The sequence below is a fragment of the Trichosurus vulpecula genome, chromosome 1 (genome assembly GCF_011100635.1).
Source record: "Trichosurus vulpecula isolate mTriVul1 chromosome 1, mTriVul1.pri, whole genome shotgun sequence".
Classification (NCBI taxonomy): domain Eukaryota; kingdom Metazoa; phylum Chordata; class Mammalia; order Diprotodontia; family Phalangeridae; genus Trichosurus; species Trichosurus vulpecula.
Window position 1 is genome coordinate 50,973,455 of NC_050573.1, and position 18,760 is coordinate 50,992,214.

The following is an 18,760-nucleotide window of genomic DNA, read 5'->3' on the forward strand; positions in this document are numbered from 1 at the left end:
CACGGGGAGGTCAGGAGGGAGCTGAGCAGGCGGGGTTTCTGGCTGTGTGGGTTTTTTGGTTTGTTTTTGTTTTTTTTTTTTAAATAAAGCTGGCAAAATTTCTCAGGAAGCTCTCTCTCTCTCTCTCTCTCTCTCTCTCTCTCTCTCTCTCTCTCTCTCTCTCTCTCTCTCTCTCTCTCTCTTCCTCTCCTCTCCTCTCCCTCTCCTGTTCCCCCCCCCATCCAGCCGCTGCTGCAGCGGCTCAGGCCTCTGTGATTACAGCTCCCTTCCTGCCGCCACAGCTGGCCGAGAGGAGGGGGAAGAGTCAGCTGGGGCTAGGGCTGGTGCAGCAGGCGCCGGGCCCGGAGGCCGGAGTCCGGAGTCGGGAGCCTAGAGCTGAGCAGCCTGCCCACTTCCCTGTGCCCCCGCTGGGTCTCACAGAGTGACCGGCTGCCCCAGCACCAAGCACCACCCAAGGGGACATCCCAGACAGCCAGGGACCAGGAACCAGGTAAAGGCGTCTGTCCATCCTGTCCCCGCCCCCTTCCCCTTTCCAGAAGTAGATGCTTTGTGGTTCGGATCAGAAGAGGAAAGGGGGTCTGGGGTGGGAGTGCGGGGAAACTTCAGGCTGCCTTTAGTTTATTAGGGATCTCAGAGCAGGGAGGTAGTGAAGCATGGGGGGAGGGGGTGCCCCTCCCTGCCAGGGAGGCAGACCAGCCACCCCCAGCTCATCATTCAGAGTTTCCATAAGAATTACAAGTTGTGCTGCAGCGATGAGCTCAGGAAACCGTGTGTGTGTGTGTGTGTGTGTGTGTGTGTGTGTGTGACAGAGAGAGAGACACACACACATGCACACAGAGACCCAGAGACAAAGACAGACAGAGATACGCAGAGACAGAAGCATTCCAGCTAGCCAGCGTCTGAATGAGGGTGCATGTTTGAGGGTTTGTGTGGGAGAGATCTTTTCTGTGTATGTCTGGCCAGGGTTGGCTCCGTGTGCCTGCCCCTGTGTGCCTGCCACTTTCATTCTCCTGACTCAGAAGGCAGAGAGTCTTGGGTGAGTGAGGGAGAGTGTGGGCTCTCTCTGTCTCTCCACAGCTGCCCCAGGGGAACTGGGCCCTTTAATTACCAGGCCACATCCTTTGGCTCTTCCCCAGCCCTTTCGGTTCCCTGCTGCTGCAGGCTCCCCTACCTCCCCCGAGGCCTGGGATTGGATGCCAAGAGCCCCGTGCCCCCCTCCTTTCTGGGTCAGGCCTGAAAGCCCTCTGCTTGTCTGTGTGGCCTCCCTGGGCCCCAGCTGGGCCGGGAGTGGGGGTGGGGGTGATAAAGCATGGGATCCAGTCAACCTGAGCTGGTTCAATGAATGAGACTAGACACTGGAGCCAGGATCCCGCTGCCGGTCCGAAATTTGGGTTTCTAGGTTGGGGTGGGGTAGGGGGTGACTCTCTGTAGACTGTGGGCATCCTCTACCTTTCCCAGCTCACTGCCACCCGGGAGGCCACTGGAAGCTGGGGGCAGGCCAGGAAGGACAGGATTGTAGCCCAGGCTGATTGTCCAGGACCCTACCAGGGGGACAGGGCGGAGACTCTAAATAGCAGCTCAGGAAGGGCCTGACCAGCAATCTGGGCCCAGGGGGTGGGGGAAGGGCAACTTCTCCAGCTTTAGTTCAATTAGGCAAACATGGACTAAGCTCTTCGAACCCCAGGGCTTTGTGTGGGGACTCGACCCCTTCCCCACCCCACACCCTCCCATCCCCAATTCTTGAGGGTCTGTAGAAACTCAGCCCCAGCCCTCCCTCTGCTTTCTTACAGTCCCATTACCCCAACCCCCTATTAGTCACAACAATGCCCTACCCCTCCTCCCTCCGTGTCCCTGAAAATGGGACCCCCTAGTCCCTGAGATGAGATGCACCTGGAAAGAGCTAAAAGGAAGATTTAGTCACTAAATGGATGTTTACCAGGAGGCCAGTCTGGGACCCTACTGTTCTGTGGGGAGACAGAGATGAGTCACCAGGGGCCCCTATGCTGGGGAGCTCACGGTCAGCCTAGAGAGAGAAGAAATTAGAAAATGAAATAACAGCACATAGGATTTGAAGGGGTCAGTGTGTCTAGCGGAAAGAGGCTTCAGAGTCAAAGATGCTGGATTTGAATCCTGGCCCCACCACTTAATACCTAGGAGACTCCAAGCAGGTCTCAGTTTCCCCATCTGTTACAAACAGGGCATTGGATTGGGTAATCTCTAAGTTCTTTACCTAGTCTAAATCCTAGGGGCTTATGAGTTAGAACTGTATTGTAGAAAAGGGACCATCCAGGCCGCAGGAAGCCAGAGAAATGTTAGCCCTTGTCATCCCAAAGTGGATGGCCTGCCTCCTCGGATAATGAGCTCCCTGTCAGTGGAGGATCTGAGATGTGATCGAGGGTCCTTCTTGGTCAGGTAAATACAATATTACATGTAAATGCAGCATGAGCATATTGAAGAGAAGCCTGACAAAATGCTAGGAGAGGTAAGGGGAGGGGAGGGTGTCCTACCCGAGCCTGGGAAGGCTTCCTGGGAGAAGAATAAAGAAGGTACCCAGGTCAGGTGACTCAGAGCAGGAAGACAAAAATAAGAAAGGATCTGGACCCAGTTTTGGAGGGAAGGTGACCCACATGAAGCAGATGGAGACCAAGGGCAGGAGTCTCTCAAAGAGGAGTCATCCATCCAGGTGATGAGAGGTAACGTGAGACTGGATAGGCCAGAATTCCTTGGGTCAGGCCCCACCCCAGACATTTACTAGCTGTGTGACCCCGGCCAAGTCACTTAACTTCTTCAACGTTCTCATTCAAATGAGGAATGACAGGGTTGGCCTGGATGGTCTGTGAGGTCCTTTCCAGCTGTTTCCTCAATACCAGGACCCTAAAACCATGGGTAAGAATAGAATCGCTGAGCCATCGAGCCCAGCTTTGTGGCATGACTGCATGCTGAATGTTTGGAAAGGGAATTGCCATTTTCATGTTGGTGCAGTATGGAAGTGACACAGCAGGACCCTTTTAAACCCAGAAATCTAGGGCCCTTCTCAGTGCTGGACTCAAGCTGTTCCGTGGCAAAGAAATCCTTCCAAAGAGCTTCAAATTGGTTTCTTTATCCTTTCAAAGTCTCAGGGATTTGAGAAGGGAGAGGAGGTGAAATGGCTTTGTTGTGAATGAGGAAACAAAACCATTTCTCATAAGCAAATGGTGGCATGTTTCACTTTGCATCAGATGGATTTGTCTGTGAACAAATGTATGAAGTTTCCTTACCAAAGCCTAAATAGGTTTCTTCTCCGGTGGTGAGGAAAGCCTGAAAATGAACAACTAGTCCTGCTGTCCTTCCTGAGGAACCAGAGCTGCAAACATCATTATTGGACCATGTGCAAATTTTGCCTTTTAGAAAGCATATTTGTTGTTTTGGCTTGGGTGTTTTGTTTTGTTTTGTTTTTTAATGACTTACATTGACCTACTTAGACCAGATCAATAAATAAGTAAAGTCCTGGCTTAAAAAAAAGAAGAGTAGAATAGCTGAGAAGGGGAGAGGGAGAAGAGGGTGAAGAACAAAGCTTTAGGGATGCACAATTAGGAGACAGAAAGAATCCTTAGGACAATCACAATGGTCGAGATCTCAGAGAACACTGAGCTTAATCTCCTCATTCTACAGACGTGGAAATTGAGGCCCACCAAATAGAAGGGACTCACCCAAAAGCTATATATTGAGTAAAAGACAGAGCTAAGACTTGCAGCGCTGCTCCTCTCTGGCTGTTCCTTCTCTCCTGTCCCCTTTTCGGGGTGTAGGATCTCCTGGTGAGCTCACCTTGAAGAGGAACCATAAAGAAGGCAGAGGAGGAGAGGCCACAGACAGGAGGTGGTGGCTGGCAGAGAAGTGAAAGAATGAGGCCTGTCTTAGGGTTCTAAGGATGAGAGTTCTTAAGAGATCACCAGTCACCTGGCTTCATGCACTTCAATGAGGGTCAAGTATGAACACAGAGAGCTGAAAAGACTGAGGAAGGAGTTGGGTGGAGGGGAAGTGAAAGCCTCAAGTGTTGATAACTTTCTGGAAGTTTGGCAGTGAGAGGGGATGTTACCTCAAAGGATCAGCAGGGCCAGGAAGAGGTTTATTAGGACTGGGGTCACCAGAGCCTGTTTCTAGTCAGAGAGGAAGGAGCCAGGAGAGAAGGTGTCAGTGTGGCAGTCTGGAAGTCAACAGACCTGGGTTCATCCCATCTCCGGCACTTTCTACCTGTATGACCTAGGACAAGTCACAACCTCTCTGAACCTCAATTTTGTCATCTGTAAATTGGGGTGATGACACCTGTAATATCTTCTTCAAAGGACTGTCAGTGAGGCCTGAATGAGAGAATTCATATGTAAAGAGCTAGAGACCAAGAGAGAGGGAGGGAGGAAGATTGATGAGGAGGGAGGGAGAGAGACGGACAGACAGAGAGAGACAGACAGAAGAGACAGAGACAGAGAGAGGAGAGAGAAAGATAGAGAGACAGACAGAGAGCAAGACAAACAAAAAGAAAAGAGACAGAGACATAGAGAGAGAGAAGAAAGACAGAGACAGACAGAGACAGAGAGAAGAGATAGAGAGGAGAGAGAAAGAGACAGACAGAAAGAGAAGAGATAGAGACAGAGAGAGAGAGACAGAGAGATAGAGAGAAGAGATAGAGACAGAGAGAGAGAGACAGAGAGACAGATAGAAGAGATAGAGACAGAGAGAGAGAGACAGAGAGATAGAAGAGAGAGAGACAGAGAGACAGATAGAGAGAAGAGATAGAGACAGAGAGAGAGACAGAGAGATAGATAGACAGAGAGAAGAGATAGAGACAGAGAGAGAGGAGAGACAGACAGAGACAGATTGAAAGAGATATTAAAGATGAAGAGGAGAGGGAGAGAGGAGCTGGATGAGGAGGGAGGGACAAATGGAAGGAAGCAAACAGAGAGATGAAGAGAGACAGAGAGAGATCACAGATGGAGAGGAGAGGGGCTGCTCAATGGAACAAGGTCCCAAAGGAGAAGAGACCATGAGCTCCACAGAGGCAGGAAGTATACAAGAAGAGGAGGGTAGGGGGGACAATTGGATTCAGTGAATGGGCAGAAGGGTCAGCCTTGGCCGTAAGGAGGTCCCCTCTTTCTCTCACTGTTTGAAGGAGGGATCAGTCTGACCCTCCCAGACCCTCCACCTTTCTCCACGGCTAGTACCTCCCCCTCTGAGATTCCCTTCCATCATCTCTGCCTCTATCTTGTAGGCACCCAGTTACTTCCATGCTGTAAACTTCTTGAGGGCAGGCATTGTCTTTTGCCTTTGTTTCGCCAGAGCTTAGCACGATGCCTGGCACATAATAAGTGCTTAATAAATGCTTCCTGGCTGACTTGCTTCCTGGCCCGCCAACTAAAACTGCCCCCAACCAAGATCATAAAAACTCTCTTTATCACTAAATCTAAAAGCCTCTTCCCAGTCCTCGTCCTCCTCAGACTTTCTACAACGTTTGACGCTGTCCTGGCTGTTTCCTCCCTTGGCTTTACAAAGCTGATCTGTTGTGGGTCTCCTCCTTCCTATCTGACCACCCTTTCCCAGTCTCCTGTGTTGAATTATCATCCATATCATGCCTCCTGGGTCTACCCCAAGGTTCTGGCCTGGCCTCCCTTCTATTTTTACTCTATCTTTTTTCTCTTGGTGTCTCATCGGCTCCCAAGCTGATGACTCCCAGATCTCTGTGTCCAGCCCCCACCTCTCTCTTGAATTCCAGTCTCAGCAATCTCCAACTATGTGCTGGAAATCTCCACTTGGACATCCTAGAGATGCCCTAAACTCAACGTTGCCAAAATCAAACTTGTTCTCTTTCCCCCGACCCACTCCTTCATCCTAACTTTCCTACTACTGTTGAATGTACTCCCAAGTCACCCAGGGCCATCTTTGACTCTCGGCTTTCACTCTCTCCCCCTCACTCACTCTGGCACTTGCCAGAGCTCACTGGTAGCACATCTTCAAAATATCTCATATCCTGAGAGTGTGCTGATAAATGTTTAACAACCAGCTCTTGGTGGGGGGGGCGGGGAATGCATATGATCCACTTTTAAATTCAATTCACATGATTAATATTTCCCATTATTTTCTTAAGCCTAGACAATTAGCAAACAATAAATCAAGCCATGATTTATCACATTTGCCAATTTCCAAGGTGAAAATGCCCACACTGAAAATTTAATAATCAGCTCTCTCAATAGCCAGTTTGAGCTGGCTCCAGCACAGCCTTATATCATAACCATCTCCTTTTCTTTTCTCACACCTATACCTGCTCTAGTTCACGGTATTATTGCTTCTCACCTGGACTATTTCCATAATCTCCTAACCGGTCTCCCTTGCCTCTAGCCACGCCCGGGTCTAACTCACCCTCCACACTAGCTTTCAGGTTATTTGCCCTCCATCTCCTATTCTAGCCACACTTGTTTACATAACTTGCGCTTCTAGTTCCTGACATCCCATCTCCAGCCTCCATAAGTTTGCACAGGCTCTCCCTCATTCCTGGAATGCTCTCCCTCCTCACCTGTGACTCTTAGAACCCCTAGCTCCCTTCAGGGGTCCACTTAGCTGCCACTTCCTTCAAGAAACCTTTCCTGATTCTCCCATCATGCTCTGCTGAAGTCACTATGTATTAATTGTACATATCACAAATTACTAATTTGTGAATATATCATATCCTTAAGAGCAGAGAGTATCACTATTTTATTTTTGTATCCTCAGTGCCCAGCACAGTGCCAGGCACATAGTACTAAATAAATGCTTGGTGATTGACTGAGTACCTACTGTGTGCCTAGCACTGTAGGCACAATGAGAAGACTCAGAAGAATTTGCAAAGATCCAAGGCCAGTATCAGTCACTAACAGTCTTGTTAGAAAGATTAAAGGAAAACCCTGGAAACCACAGCCAATCGCAGGCAGAGATTGTACAGTTGGGTAGGCATTGGCCAAGTAGTGAGTTCCCCATTGCTAGAAATCTTCAAGTCAAGGTTGGATGACTTTGGATCGAGAATATTGTGGAAGAAGAGGATCATGTTTCCATTCGAGGCTGTGCTTGCTAAACACTGACATCTCTCTTGGGTCTGGAATGCTGTGTTTCTGTGAACAGACTTGTTCTTTGTAGGCCCCAGAGGGCAAAACAATGGAGGGAAATTACAGGGAGGCAGACTTTGGCCCTGCATTGAGATTGAGGACAGACTTCTGAGCAAGCAAAGCTAGCCAATGCCAGAATAGGCTGCCTCTGGGGGAGGGAGCTCCCTATCACTGGAGCTGTTCAGTCATTTTCAGTCGTGTCTGACTCCATAACCCCATTTGGGATTTTCTTGGCAAAGATGCTGGAGTGGTTTGCCATTTCCTTCTCCAGCTCATTTGACAGATGAGGAAACTGAGGCAAAGTTGAGTGACTCGTCTAGGATCACACAGCTAGTAAGTGTCCGAGGCTGGATTTCAACTCATGAAGATGAGTTTTTCTGATTCTGAGTCCAGTGCTGAATCCACTATGCCAGCTCCCCAGCAACTCAGGTGGCATTGGAGTCAGAAAGACCTAAGTTCAAATCCAGCTTCAGACATTTACCAGCTGTGTGACCCTAGGCAAGGCACTTACTCTTTGCCTCCGTTTCCCCATCTGTAAAATGGGGATAATAACGGCACCTACCTCTCAGGGTTGTTGTAAAGATCAAATAAGACTGTGATTAACACAGTGCCCAGCACAAAGTAATGCTGTATAAACGCTAGCTGTTTTTTATTATTATTCAGGGAGAGGATGGCATAGCCTACCTATGTCCGGGTCATAGGATTTAGAGGCAGAAGGGACCTTAGAGATCACTTAGTTCAACCCTCCATTTTACAGATAAAGAAACTGAGTCTCAAAGAAGGGAAATTCCTCGTCCAGAGTCACACAGGCAATAACTAATAAAGCTAAGCTTTGAGCCCAACATCACTAAATGTGCCTCCCTAGGTAGGCGTGAATACACACTCATCTATATGCACACGGTGTGTGCACACATGTGAACATGCCCCCTCCAGACTCAGGGATCAGTGTGTTATTGTACTGATCCTTCGTGTGGAGCAGCATTGTATCTAAAGTCAGAAGACATGGGAGACTTTGTACAAGACCATGACCCCTCTCTGGGAATCGGGCCCTCTCTGATACTCCTTGGTAGATATTCATTAATCAATAAACATTTATTAAGCACCTACTATATGCCAGGCATATAGGCTAAGTGCTGGGGATACAAAAAGAGGCAAAAGACAGCCCCTGCTCTCAAGGAGCTAACAATCTAGTGGAGGAGACGATGTGCAAATAAATATACACAAAGCAAGCTATAGACAGAGGGAAGGCACTGGAATGAAAAGGGTTGGGGCAGGCTTCCTGTAGAAGGTGGGATTTTCCTTGGCACTTAAAGGGAAGCCAGGGAGGTCAGTGGTGGGAGCGGAGGAGGGAGAGCTATCCAGGCACAGAAGACAGCCAGAGAGAATGACCGGAGCTGAGCCATGAATACGCGCTCGCCTCCATGGCCAAAATGTGTGGCTGAGGAAGGACCACATATAAACTAGAAGCAAGGGAAGTTGGGGCACCCCCTTTTCTGTTCTTAGTTCTCTTCACAGAAACCGTATCACTCCTGGTCGAACATGAGCTTCTTGAGCAAAATGTCTTTGTACATTATCACCTCCATTTTACAGATAGGGAATCTGAGGCTTTGGGATGTTAAGTGATATGTCCAAGGTCATGCAGGTAGGAAGCATCAGAGGTGGGATTTGAACCCAGACCTTTTGACTTCAAGTCCAGCATTCTAGCCACCCTGCTATCCTCCTTCTTCTCCCACACTGGCTTCTTCCTCTTCTTCAGTCTTTGTATCTCTTTGTAGCTCCTAACACAATGCCTGGCATATAGTAGGCACTTAGGAAATGTTTGTTGAATTGAGTTTCATCCAAGAGAACAGGGTCTTTGCATCTCTCCAGTGCAGAGCATAGCACATGGCGCACTTTGGTTGGTGACTGTTTGTTGAATGAATAAATTGAATGAAATGGATGAATGGATGATGCTGAACATTAACACCTCTTGGAATCAAGTTTCCATTGGGCTCTCTAGATTCAGCCCAGTATGCTGGGAACAGGGACTGCCCCGCCTCAGCCTCCTCCACTCACCCTGCTTCTCTCTCTGTCTGTTCACAGGAGCCATGCTCTGGTGGGACCCAGAGGCCAGCTGGAGGCGGTCAGGGCTATGAGCCTTGGGGAAGCAGCGAGGCAGCCGTAGCCAGGCAGGGTTGAGGAGAGACATGTGGGCACGGGCCTGTTGGGGTCGGCATACCGCTCCCCCGTCCCTTTGCAATGGCTGCGATCACCCCCACCTACAGACTCCTCTGCTGGGCCTTTGTCTTCACCCTCACCCTGGACCACACACATTCCAGTGCCTATGCCTTCCAGTCTCAAGGTAGGTGAGGTTAGGTGGTTAGGATCTGCGTGAGCTAAAGCTGGAAAAGTGGGATGGCATGATAGGGTCCTACCGTCTAGAAGCACCTGAGTCTGACTGAGGAAGAGACAGTAAACACAGAGGGGCTGTTCATCTGAGTTGGGGGCAGGGTCCTGGGAGCATGCTACTCAGGAGACCAGGCTTTACAAGGAGGGAACACCCCGTGAATCGTATTGGCTGAGTCAAAATCAAAGCCGGGTCATTAGAGAAGGTCAGGATTGAGATGCCAGCTACCACCCTGAGGAGACACAGTGCTTAGCTCAGAGTCAGAAGACCTGGGTTCCAATCCTGCCTCTGATCTTTACTCACTTTGAGACCACAAGTAGGTCACTCCAGCTCTCTGTTACTCAGTATCCTCATGTGTACAATAAGAGTTTAGACTAGGGGATCCTTAATAATCGCTCACACTTAGGAAGGTTTGAAGAGCTCCTTACAAACATTATCTCATTTGATCCTCACAAGAACCCTGAGAGATGGGTGCTAGTACAATCTCCACTTTACAGATGAGAAAACTGAGGTTGAGAGAGGTTGAATAAGAGAGGGTCACACAGCTAGCAAGTGTCTGAGGCAGGATTTGAACTCAGGTTTTCCTGACTCCAAGACCAGCACTCGGCAACATCACCTAGCTGCCTCAGTGCCTAAGGTTTATTCCAACTACAAATCTATGATCCCATGAATCCCCACTCCTCCACCTCCAGAGGAATTCCTGTCCAGCCTCAAGAGCTATGAAATTGCCTTCCCTACGCGAGTGGACCCCAATGGAATGCTGTCAGCCTTTGCACCCCCAGCTCCTGCTGGGAGGAGGCGCCACCGCCGAGGTGGGTCGAGGACCCCACCACCGGAGCCCAGGCTCTTCTACAAGGTGGCTGCCCCCAGCACCCATTTCCTGCTCAACCTGACCCACACCCGGCGCCTGCTGGCCGAGCACTTCTCTGTGGAATACTGGACAAGGGACGGCCCTGCCTGGCAGCGCCCAGCCCGGCCCAACTGCCTCTATGCTGGCCACCTGCAGGGTCAGCCACTCAGCTCCAGAGTGGCTATCAGTAACTGCAATGGGCTGGTAAGCAGAAAAGGAGGTCCCTAATGCCAGGGTGGGGCCCAGAGTGAGCCAAGTCCATGGGGGGTTGAGCTCTAGGCGTCTTGGGGGCTGAGACAGGAACGCTGAGTCTGGGTGGGAGTCCATGGAGAGGGACAAGGCACTGAGAGTGTCTGGACCTGGGGAAAGTCCCATGTCACTAACGGTCCCTTTCCTCAGCACGGCTTAATTGTGGCTGATGAAGAAGAATACCTCATTGAACCCCTGAGTGGCGGAGGCCCTGGGGGCCGAGGAATCGAGGAAAGCAGCCCCCACGTGGTGTATAAACGCTCTTCGCTGCAGTACCCCCACCTGGATGCTGCCTGTGGAGTGCTAGGTACCCAGTTCTGCCCCTTCTATCCCTCTATATCCCAAACCACCTGCATACCCCATCCCTCCTGGGCATTCCCCTCCCCCCAAGCAGTCTAATGGAAGCTAGAAAGAAAAATGACACATGGCAGAAATTTCTCTGTCCCGGGCCGTGCTGGGGAAACTGGAACAGGAAGACAGGGGATCAGGAGGGCAGTGGGCAGTGAGATGATTAGGGAGAAGGCAGCAAGAGGTGGTGGAAACAAGTACCAGGATGATGGAGACAAGACAATAGTGGGGAGGGATGGAGCTGGTGAAGGCAGGCAGATGATGAAGACCGTAGAGACCATGGTCCAGCGTAGCTGCTGCTCCCCTGGGCTCTCCACAGATGAGAAGCCATGGAAGGGTCGGCCGTGGTGGCTGCGTACCTTGAAGCCGCCACCTGCCAGGCCCCGGGTCAACGAGACCGAGCGGGGACAACTGGCCCTGAAGCGCTCAGTCAGCAGAGAGCGCTATGTGGAAACTCTAGTGGTGGCAGACAAGATGATGGTCGGCTACCATGGGCGCCGAGACATCGAGCAGTACGTGTTGGCTGTCATGAACATTGTAAGTGTCATCACCCCCAGGTGGGGTCGGGAGAGAGAGTCAGGGCTGGAGGAAGGGAGGTGGGGGTGGAGGGTGAAGACCATGGTGAAATTGTGGGAGCAGGAAGATGATCCATTCTACCCCTGCCCCTCCACACATAACTTGAGCCAGAACCCAGAACAAAGGGAGTCCACACAAAACAAGGGAACAAAGGTGAGATGAACCCTGGAAGGACAGAAATCAAAGGAAGAATAGGAAACTGGAGACATACAGAAAGGGAAATATGGGGACACATGAGCTGACAGGTGGGGGCGGAGGGCACACAGAGATAGAGACCGAAATGACCCAGTCCTACCAGAAGCGCAGACTCCAAGCCAGTTAACAGCCCTGGTCTTCATTCCCAGAAGACTCCCAGAATACACATTTCTCCTCCCTTCCCAGTCACCTCACTCCTTCTCATGGGTACAACTGAGGCAGAGGGGTGAGGGATGAATGACAGGCAGCCAAAGACAGTCAGATGTGGGACTTTAAGATGGGCTCTGGCCCACCCTGGCTGGGCTCCTTGTAAGACTGGTCTTTCCTTGTTTCCTGGAGGTCAGGTTGCCAAACTTTTCCAGGACTCCAGTCTGGGGAATATTGTTAACATCATGGTGACCCGGCTCATCCTGCTCACTGAAGACCAGGTGAGAGGGAGCAGGTGGCATCCTGCCCACTTCTGCTGGCATCGGACAGAGTCATGGGATGGTGCTGGATGTGGAGCCAGAGCTCTGGCACTTTACTAGTTATGTGGCCTGGGGCCAAGTCCCTTCTCACTGACCCTCACTTTCCTTAGTCATAAAATAGGATGAGGACTAGAAAGGGTCTGGACTTGTGGTTTCACTGATATAGGAAACTCCCAGATGAGAAAACTCATTCTCCCAGTGGAAGTCAGCACTCTCTCAGTAACTCATAGTTAGAGATTTGCCTAGAGGTTGCCCAGAATCCCACCATCAGTATGCATGGGAGGTGGATCTCATGGCTGGTGAAGAGGAGTACTTCATTGAGCCCATAAATGGTGGAGGCCCAGGAACCAGGGATCTCCTCAGCTGTGAGGACTACTCTATTCTTGTGCATCCCAAAGGGGTCATAGGACCATAAATTTAGAGCTTAGCAGGCATCTAGCCCAACCCCTTCATTTGACACAGGAGAAAATCAAGGCTCACCTAGGTTAACCAAAATTACACAGGTATTAAGTGTGTTAGGGGGGAAGCATCCTATAAACCTTAGAGCTCATAGACATGAGAAGTATTACGATTCTTGGTCAATATCTTATATCCTTTCCCTGTGTGAGAGTGTCTCCTAACTGTTGGATGGTGAGCTCCCCCCAGGCTTTCTCTCTAAGCCTTCTCTGGAACGTGGGCCCCTCCACACTTCCTTCTCTCTGTTCCCAGCCCACGCTGGAGATCACTCACCATGCAGGGAAGTCGCTAGACAGCTTTTGCAAATGGCAGAAATCAATTGTGAACCGGAGTGGTCACGGAAATGCTCTCCCGGAGAATGGTGTGGCCAATCATGACACGGCTGTGCTAATCACTCGGTGAGTGCTGAGGTAAAAGGGATGGAATCAGGGATGGGAAGCTAAGAGCTGGAGGGGGGAAACTATCTGTCCTCACCTGCCCAACTTTCTCCTTTCCAGCTATGACATCTGCATCTACAAGAATAAGCCTTGTGGCACTTTAGGTAATGTGGGGGCCTGCAGTCAGGCTGGGAAATCCTGTGAGGGGGAGGAGAGGAGCAGGATAGGGAAGAGTTGGGTCTGGTTTGGAAAGGGGACAATTTACAGTTTTTCAAATGTACTAAGCAGGCTTTCCATTCCTTTTCTATCATAATTTTTTTTAAGGAGCAGTAATTTCCTCCCAAGGCTCCCATCACTTCTCTAGCCTCCCTGTTGTTTAGAATCAATTCCAAAAGTCAAGTCAAGAATAGATCAACTGTTCTGCTTTAAACCTTTGGAAAGCTCTAGCATATGCCTGGATAGATCAAATCCCCTTTTCCTCCCTGCCCATCATTTTTGTATCAACTCTCTGGGCCAAGTTTATGATCTGTTTCCTCAACTCATCAATGTACTCCTTCTGCCCAAGTGGTCTCTAGTATATTCCCTATTGATCCTCAGCCATAGGTTCTCTACCTTGCTTTTCCTCCTCTGGTTACTGGATTTCCTCACATGATTAGATTGTCTTAATATACAAAATTATTATGCCACTTCTTTTTTCTGTTCTATTCCTCTTGAATAAAAAATACCTTGTATATATAGCCATATTCCAGTCAGGAGTCCCAATTCACCAAGTTTCAGTGAGGTCGGATTCGTTCCCTTGTGTGAGGCTCTCCATCTTACCTTGCAGATTACCCCTCCCTGATGCATTTGTGTTTAGAAATGTGAGACTGTGGGTTTTATTGCTGGCTCTCTTGAATACTGTCTCTGGTGAATCACTGAGCCTTTCTACTGATGTCCTTTTTATATTCTACCTGTTCCTTACAGGAGACTTGGCAGAAATACATTAGCAGCTTTCTCCCTCCCCTGCCATTTTCAGTTTAAGACCTTGACCAGATTTGTAAGATTCCAGGCAAATACATTTTTTTAAAACCAGTTCTCATTAAGGATATTCCATCCCTGGCCAAGAGCTGGTAATTCCTATGTTTCCAATTGTGGTCCAGACAATTGTACGGAAGAGTATACCAGGCTAGAGAAGGAAAATGTTCCAGGCTTAAAGGAAGGGGCAAGGTGTGTGCTAGGCAGGGGGGAGTGGGACAGGAGGATTGGAGGAATGGATTGGAGGAACGAGGGAGAGTTGTTTTTCCTGGGAGTTGTTGAGGGTTGGGCAATGCTCAGAGGCTGACTGGTCAAGAAAGCCCTGTAGTGTGTGAAATGCCCCTGGACCAGCCTCAGGACTGCAGCTTAGCCCACCCCTTAGGTCTGGCTCCTGTGGGTGGGATGTGCGAGCGGGAGCGGAGCTGTAGTATCAACGAGGACATCGGCCTGGCCACTGCCTTCACCATTGCTCATGAGATCGGCCACACGTGAGACCACTCGGGGTACAGGAGGTGGGAGGGCTGGTCTTGAGAGGCAGAGGGAAGGGATCCTGGAGGATGGACCAATGGATACAACACTGCAGAGGCTGAGAAAAGGGGAAGAGCTGTCTCCCCTCATCTTAAAGCCTTGAGTAACCTTTTGTTCTCTTACTCAGGGCTTCCACCAACTTTCCCCTTTTGGAACCTCCTCCATCTTCTCCTGATTCTTTTTTATTCCCTTCCCTTCCTCTCCTTTCTTCCCAGAGAAGAACAAACAATGGTGATACTGACTGACACAGAAATACTTTCACTACAAAGAAAATTCCCTACTAATAAATACATTTCATTGGCATATTCTCATAGGAGCAAATACATCCTCACTAAGAAAACAAGCATTCACAGAATACTGGCATTTTTTTTCTGTCCAGGACCACCAGGATCTGTGTGAGAATGATCCACACAAGTCTGAATAGCCAAACTTAATTCTGTAGTCTTAAAATGAAGTCTCATTCTTTTATCCATCCGTATCATTGCTTATTCAACCATCCAACTATTACCCGCTCAGAGCCACTCCCAAACTCCTGTTTCTTCCCCTCCTCTCTCTTTCCTCCCCTCTTTTCTCCTTCCCTTTCCTCCCCTCCTCTCTCCTTCCCTTTCCTCCCCTCTTCTCTCCTCCCTTTTTCTCTCTTTCTCTCTCCTTCCCTTTCCTTCCCTCCTCTCTCCCTTCACTCTCTTTCCTCTTCATCTCTTCTCCCATGCCTTGGTTTCCCCTTCTTAAGGTAGGGGCAAAGGCAGAGTCAAGCAGTGCCCTCACCCCCCAGGTTTGGCATGAACCATGATGGGGTTGGAAACACATGTGGTTCCCAGGGCCAGGATACAGCCAAGCTCATGGCCGCCCATGTCACCATGAAAACGAATCCTTTTGTCTGGTCATCCTGCAGCCGTGATTATATCACCAGCTTTCTGGAGTGAGTGAGATGAGATATGAGCCCCTCACCTCCCCTACCCTGAGCTCCCAAATTCTCAGTCCTTTGAATTGCTTCAGGGACACTCCCTGGGATTGAATATATAAGGGAGATGGAGGGAGGGGGAAGAGAAGGGAAGGGAACAAGTGTATCTCGAGCACTTACTCCGTGCCAGGAACTGTGCTAAGCAGTTCACAAATATCTCATCTAATAATATTTGGAGGAGAATTGTGTGGGTCCCGGGTTATCCTGCTGTGTCATTAGACAGTCTTGATCCTGGAGTGAAGGAAAGTCTAGATGAGCTCTGACATCTCCAAAAACTGACGACCTCCCCTGTATTCCCATTGCAGAAGGGTTTTCTCCTGGGATCTACACTCCCCAGATCTTACCTCCCAAGCTACCCAACCCCTAGACTTTAGGTCTCTCTTCATCCCCTCCTGATGACCTTTGCCCTCTGACCTCTCCCAGCTCTGGCCTGGGCCTGTGCCTGAACAATGCCCCTCCCAGGCAGGACTTCGTGTACCCCACGGTGGCACCGGGCCAGGCCTATGATGCAGATGAACAGTGTCGCTTCCAGTATGGAGTCAAATCCCGCCAGTGTAAATACGGGGTAGAGAGCCTTCCTGCTTTTCTCTGGGGTCTTGAGGTGGGGGAGGTGGGGAGACAAGGGAGCAGGGAGCCTGGTACTGGGTGGGACGGGAGGTGGGCAAAGGGGACAGTGCCAGCCCACCCTTCCTTCCTGCCTGCCCAACCCTACAGCCTCCATAGCCTGGCTGTCCAGGGCAAGAGGGAGGGAGACTGAGTTGTTATAATCAGGAAGTCTCGGACAATTGATCTGCGGAGCAGGAATGTAGTAGCTGTTGCCAATAGCCTTCACAAGGGTACCAGCTTCTCTTCCCAGCCCCACCCCCACCCCAGAGGTTGCATTGTAGCTAGTAGACAGGGTGTCCCACAAGTCGTAAAGCTACATTAAGACTTTGGAATGCCTTGTCTAAAAACAGAACTGTTCCACGCTTCTAGACCAGTGTTTCTATCCTGGCTCTCACACTAAAGAGTTGATTGTGTTATCAGAAAAGAAGGACCAAGAGACCCCAGTGAGACTTCCTTGTGTAGAACAGCAGAGGCTCTAGGGAGCTTGACTTCTCCTGTGTTCCTATATTTGTGTCCCCCTGGGCCGTGTGTGTCCCAGTGGGTCAATCTCATGCATCAGACTGTGCTGCATGTTGCCTGAGGTCTTAGGTACAGATTACATCACAGGGCTAGACAGTGATGACTTTGTCTCAAGGTGAAGGGTAGCTGTTTTTGAGACTTTCAAGTCCTTCCCTATTCATTGGTGGTGATTGTGTCAGAGGGCATGAGATCTTGGTTCTCTGAGGTTGCAGGACCTTGACACACACGGGCAGAAATGGTGGGAGACCCTGAGGAGGGACTCCTTTGTGCTATCCAGTCACTTCCCTAGATAAAGCCCTGGAGAATCACCATGCTTCTAAGGATGCCATCGGCTTTCTGCCTCCAGTTACCTCAGTAGTTGAAATAACTCAAGGGTGTTGAGATAGTTCTGTGCCCTGAATAGTGTGTGTGTATATGAGTGTGTGTGTGTGTGTGTGTGTGTGTGTGTGTGTGTGTTGGGACAGAGATAATGAGTATTAGGGGAGAATCCTATGGGATGGTGGATAGAGAGGAAAGGAAAGGAAAGAACCAGTAAGAGAGAGGGGAAGGTTCTGAAGGGGGAAGCAAGAGAGGAAAAGAGGGAACAAGAGAATCTCAGAACTCCAGAGTTAGCCTAGGGAAGCTAACCAAGCAAAAAAGTCTCTAGTGTTAGCCCAAATCCAGTGCTTTGGAAGCCCCACCCCCAACTAAGCCCAAGCCTCAGGTTGTCCCCCCACTAATTAACCAGGAGAGAGAGAATAGCCACAGACATCAGTGATGCCATTCGAGGTGAAGTGATGTGGCCAACAGAAACTAGATCCTACCTCCATTCCTTCCCTCCCCAGGAGGATGGTGGGACCTGCGGATTAAGCTCTGAAAGAGCTCTCTCTCTCTCTCTCTCTCTCTCTCTCTCTCTCTCTCTCTCTCTCTCTCTCTCTCTTTCTCTCCACCCCCCCCACTGTAAACTGGAGGATTTGGGGGAGAGTGAGGAGATATACTTGACTGGGCAATGACTATGAGCAGAGGATCCTATAGGATGGTGGATAGAACCCAGGAGTCAGGAGACCTGGGTTCTGGTCCTGTTCTTGCCAACATGTAACCATGGGCTTTGGTTTTCCCATGTGTCAAATGAAGGGGGTTAAACTGTGAGCCCCCATCTAGGTCTGATGTGTAATTATCCTATAAATGTGAGGGCACAACAGCTCAGAGCTGTCCTTGAAAAATGAGCCGAAGAGCCTGGGTTTCAGCTCCAGGTATCAGGGAGATGCTTTCAGGTTTTGGCAGGGGGTAGATGACATGGAAACACAATTTTCATTAATTGGGTAAATTGGACAAGGTTGTGAGGAGAATAAAGGGAAGGGGACTAGCAAAAAAAAAGCTTTTGTTATAACTTGGATGTGAAATGCTGAGATTTGCATGAGCATTACATTCATCTATGCCATCCATTCATCTGTCCATTCATATGTCCATCCATTCATTGTTCACCTTTCTCTGTTCATCTCTTTAGTTTATCCATGAATGCATCCATCTGTCTGTTCTTTCTGTCCATCCATCCATTTCATCATCCATGAGGTTCTTCCCTTCATCCATCATTCTATTCCATCCAGCCATCCATCTCCTCCTTTTATCCATCCATCAATCTATTCTATCCATCCATCTCTTCCATCTATCTACCAATCAATATATCCATACCTCCTGAGGCCATGCAAACTGACCGGTAACCAGATGGCCAGGTGTCCATCCATCCATTAAATATAAGACATTATTTTCTGTTGCCCAGTCATATACTAAGCCTTGCCATGGGGAAGAGAATTTTTTGAGCTTCCTAGTCAGGTTAAGGGAGGCTAGATTCAGCCATGTGATAGATAGCTCCCCAGGTACATAACCAGATGGCTGGATTTCCAAGGAGGAGAGACTTCTTACTCTGGATAGAACAGCTCAGCTCTGCCAGAATCCTCTCCAGCCCTTTGGAGCCTAGACCTGCAGAGAGTCCTAAATCTCTCTTAACTGTGCATCAACATTTCACGGATTCTTTTTCTGGTTCCTGGCCTCAGAAAATCTCCTTCTGTCTCTTTGGCCTCTCTCCAGGCCTCCTCACTCTCGGTCTGGTGTGCCTCTGTCCTCTCTCACCTGTTGTAGCCTA

General features: G+C 49.6%; 1 protein-coding gene across 1 annotated transcript in view; it reads left to right on the plus strand.

Moving 5' to 3' along the window:
* Positions 1 to 266: 266 nt before the first annotated feature.
* The window catches only part of ADAMTS10 (ADAM metallopeptidase with thrombospondin type 1 motif 10), a 35,041-nt gene continuing 16,547 nt past the window's right edge, over positions 267 to 18,760 (plus strand). The window contains exons 1-11 of the mRNA XM_036745475.1: positions 267 to 490; positions 9,189 to 9,447; positions 10,185 to 10,546; positions 10,742 to 10,898; positions 11,259 to 11,476; positions 12,055 to 12,138; positions 12,886 to 13,031; positions 13,131 to 13,174; positions 14,407 to 14,512; positions 15,325 to 15,471; positions 15,937 to 16,078. Coding sequence (XP_036601370.1) covers positions 9,345 to 9,447; positions 10,185 to 10,546; positions 10,742 to 10,898; positions 11,259 to 11,476; positions 12,055 to 12,138; positions 12,886 to 13,031; positions 13,131 to 13,174; positions 14,407 to 14,512; positions 15,325 to 15,471; positions 15,937 to 16,078 — 1,509 coding nt within the window. The 5' untranslated portion in view covers positions 267 to 490; positions 9,189 to 9,344. The remainder of the gene's footprint in view (positions 491 to 9,188; positions 9,448 to 10,184; positions 10,547 to 10,741; positions 10,899 to 11,258; positions 11,477 to 12,054; positions 12,139 to 12,885; positions 13,032 to 13,130; positions 13,175 to 14,406; positions 14,513 to 15,324; positions 15,472 to 15,936; positions 16,079 to 18,760) is intronic.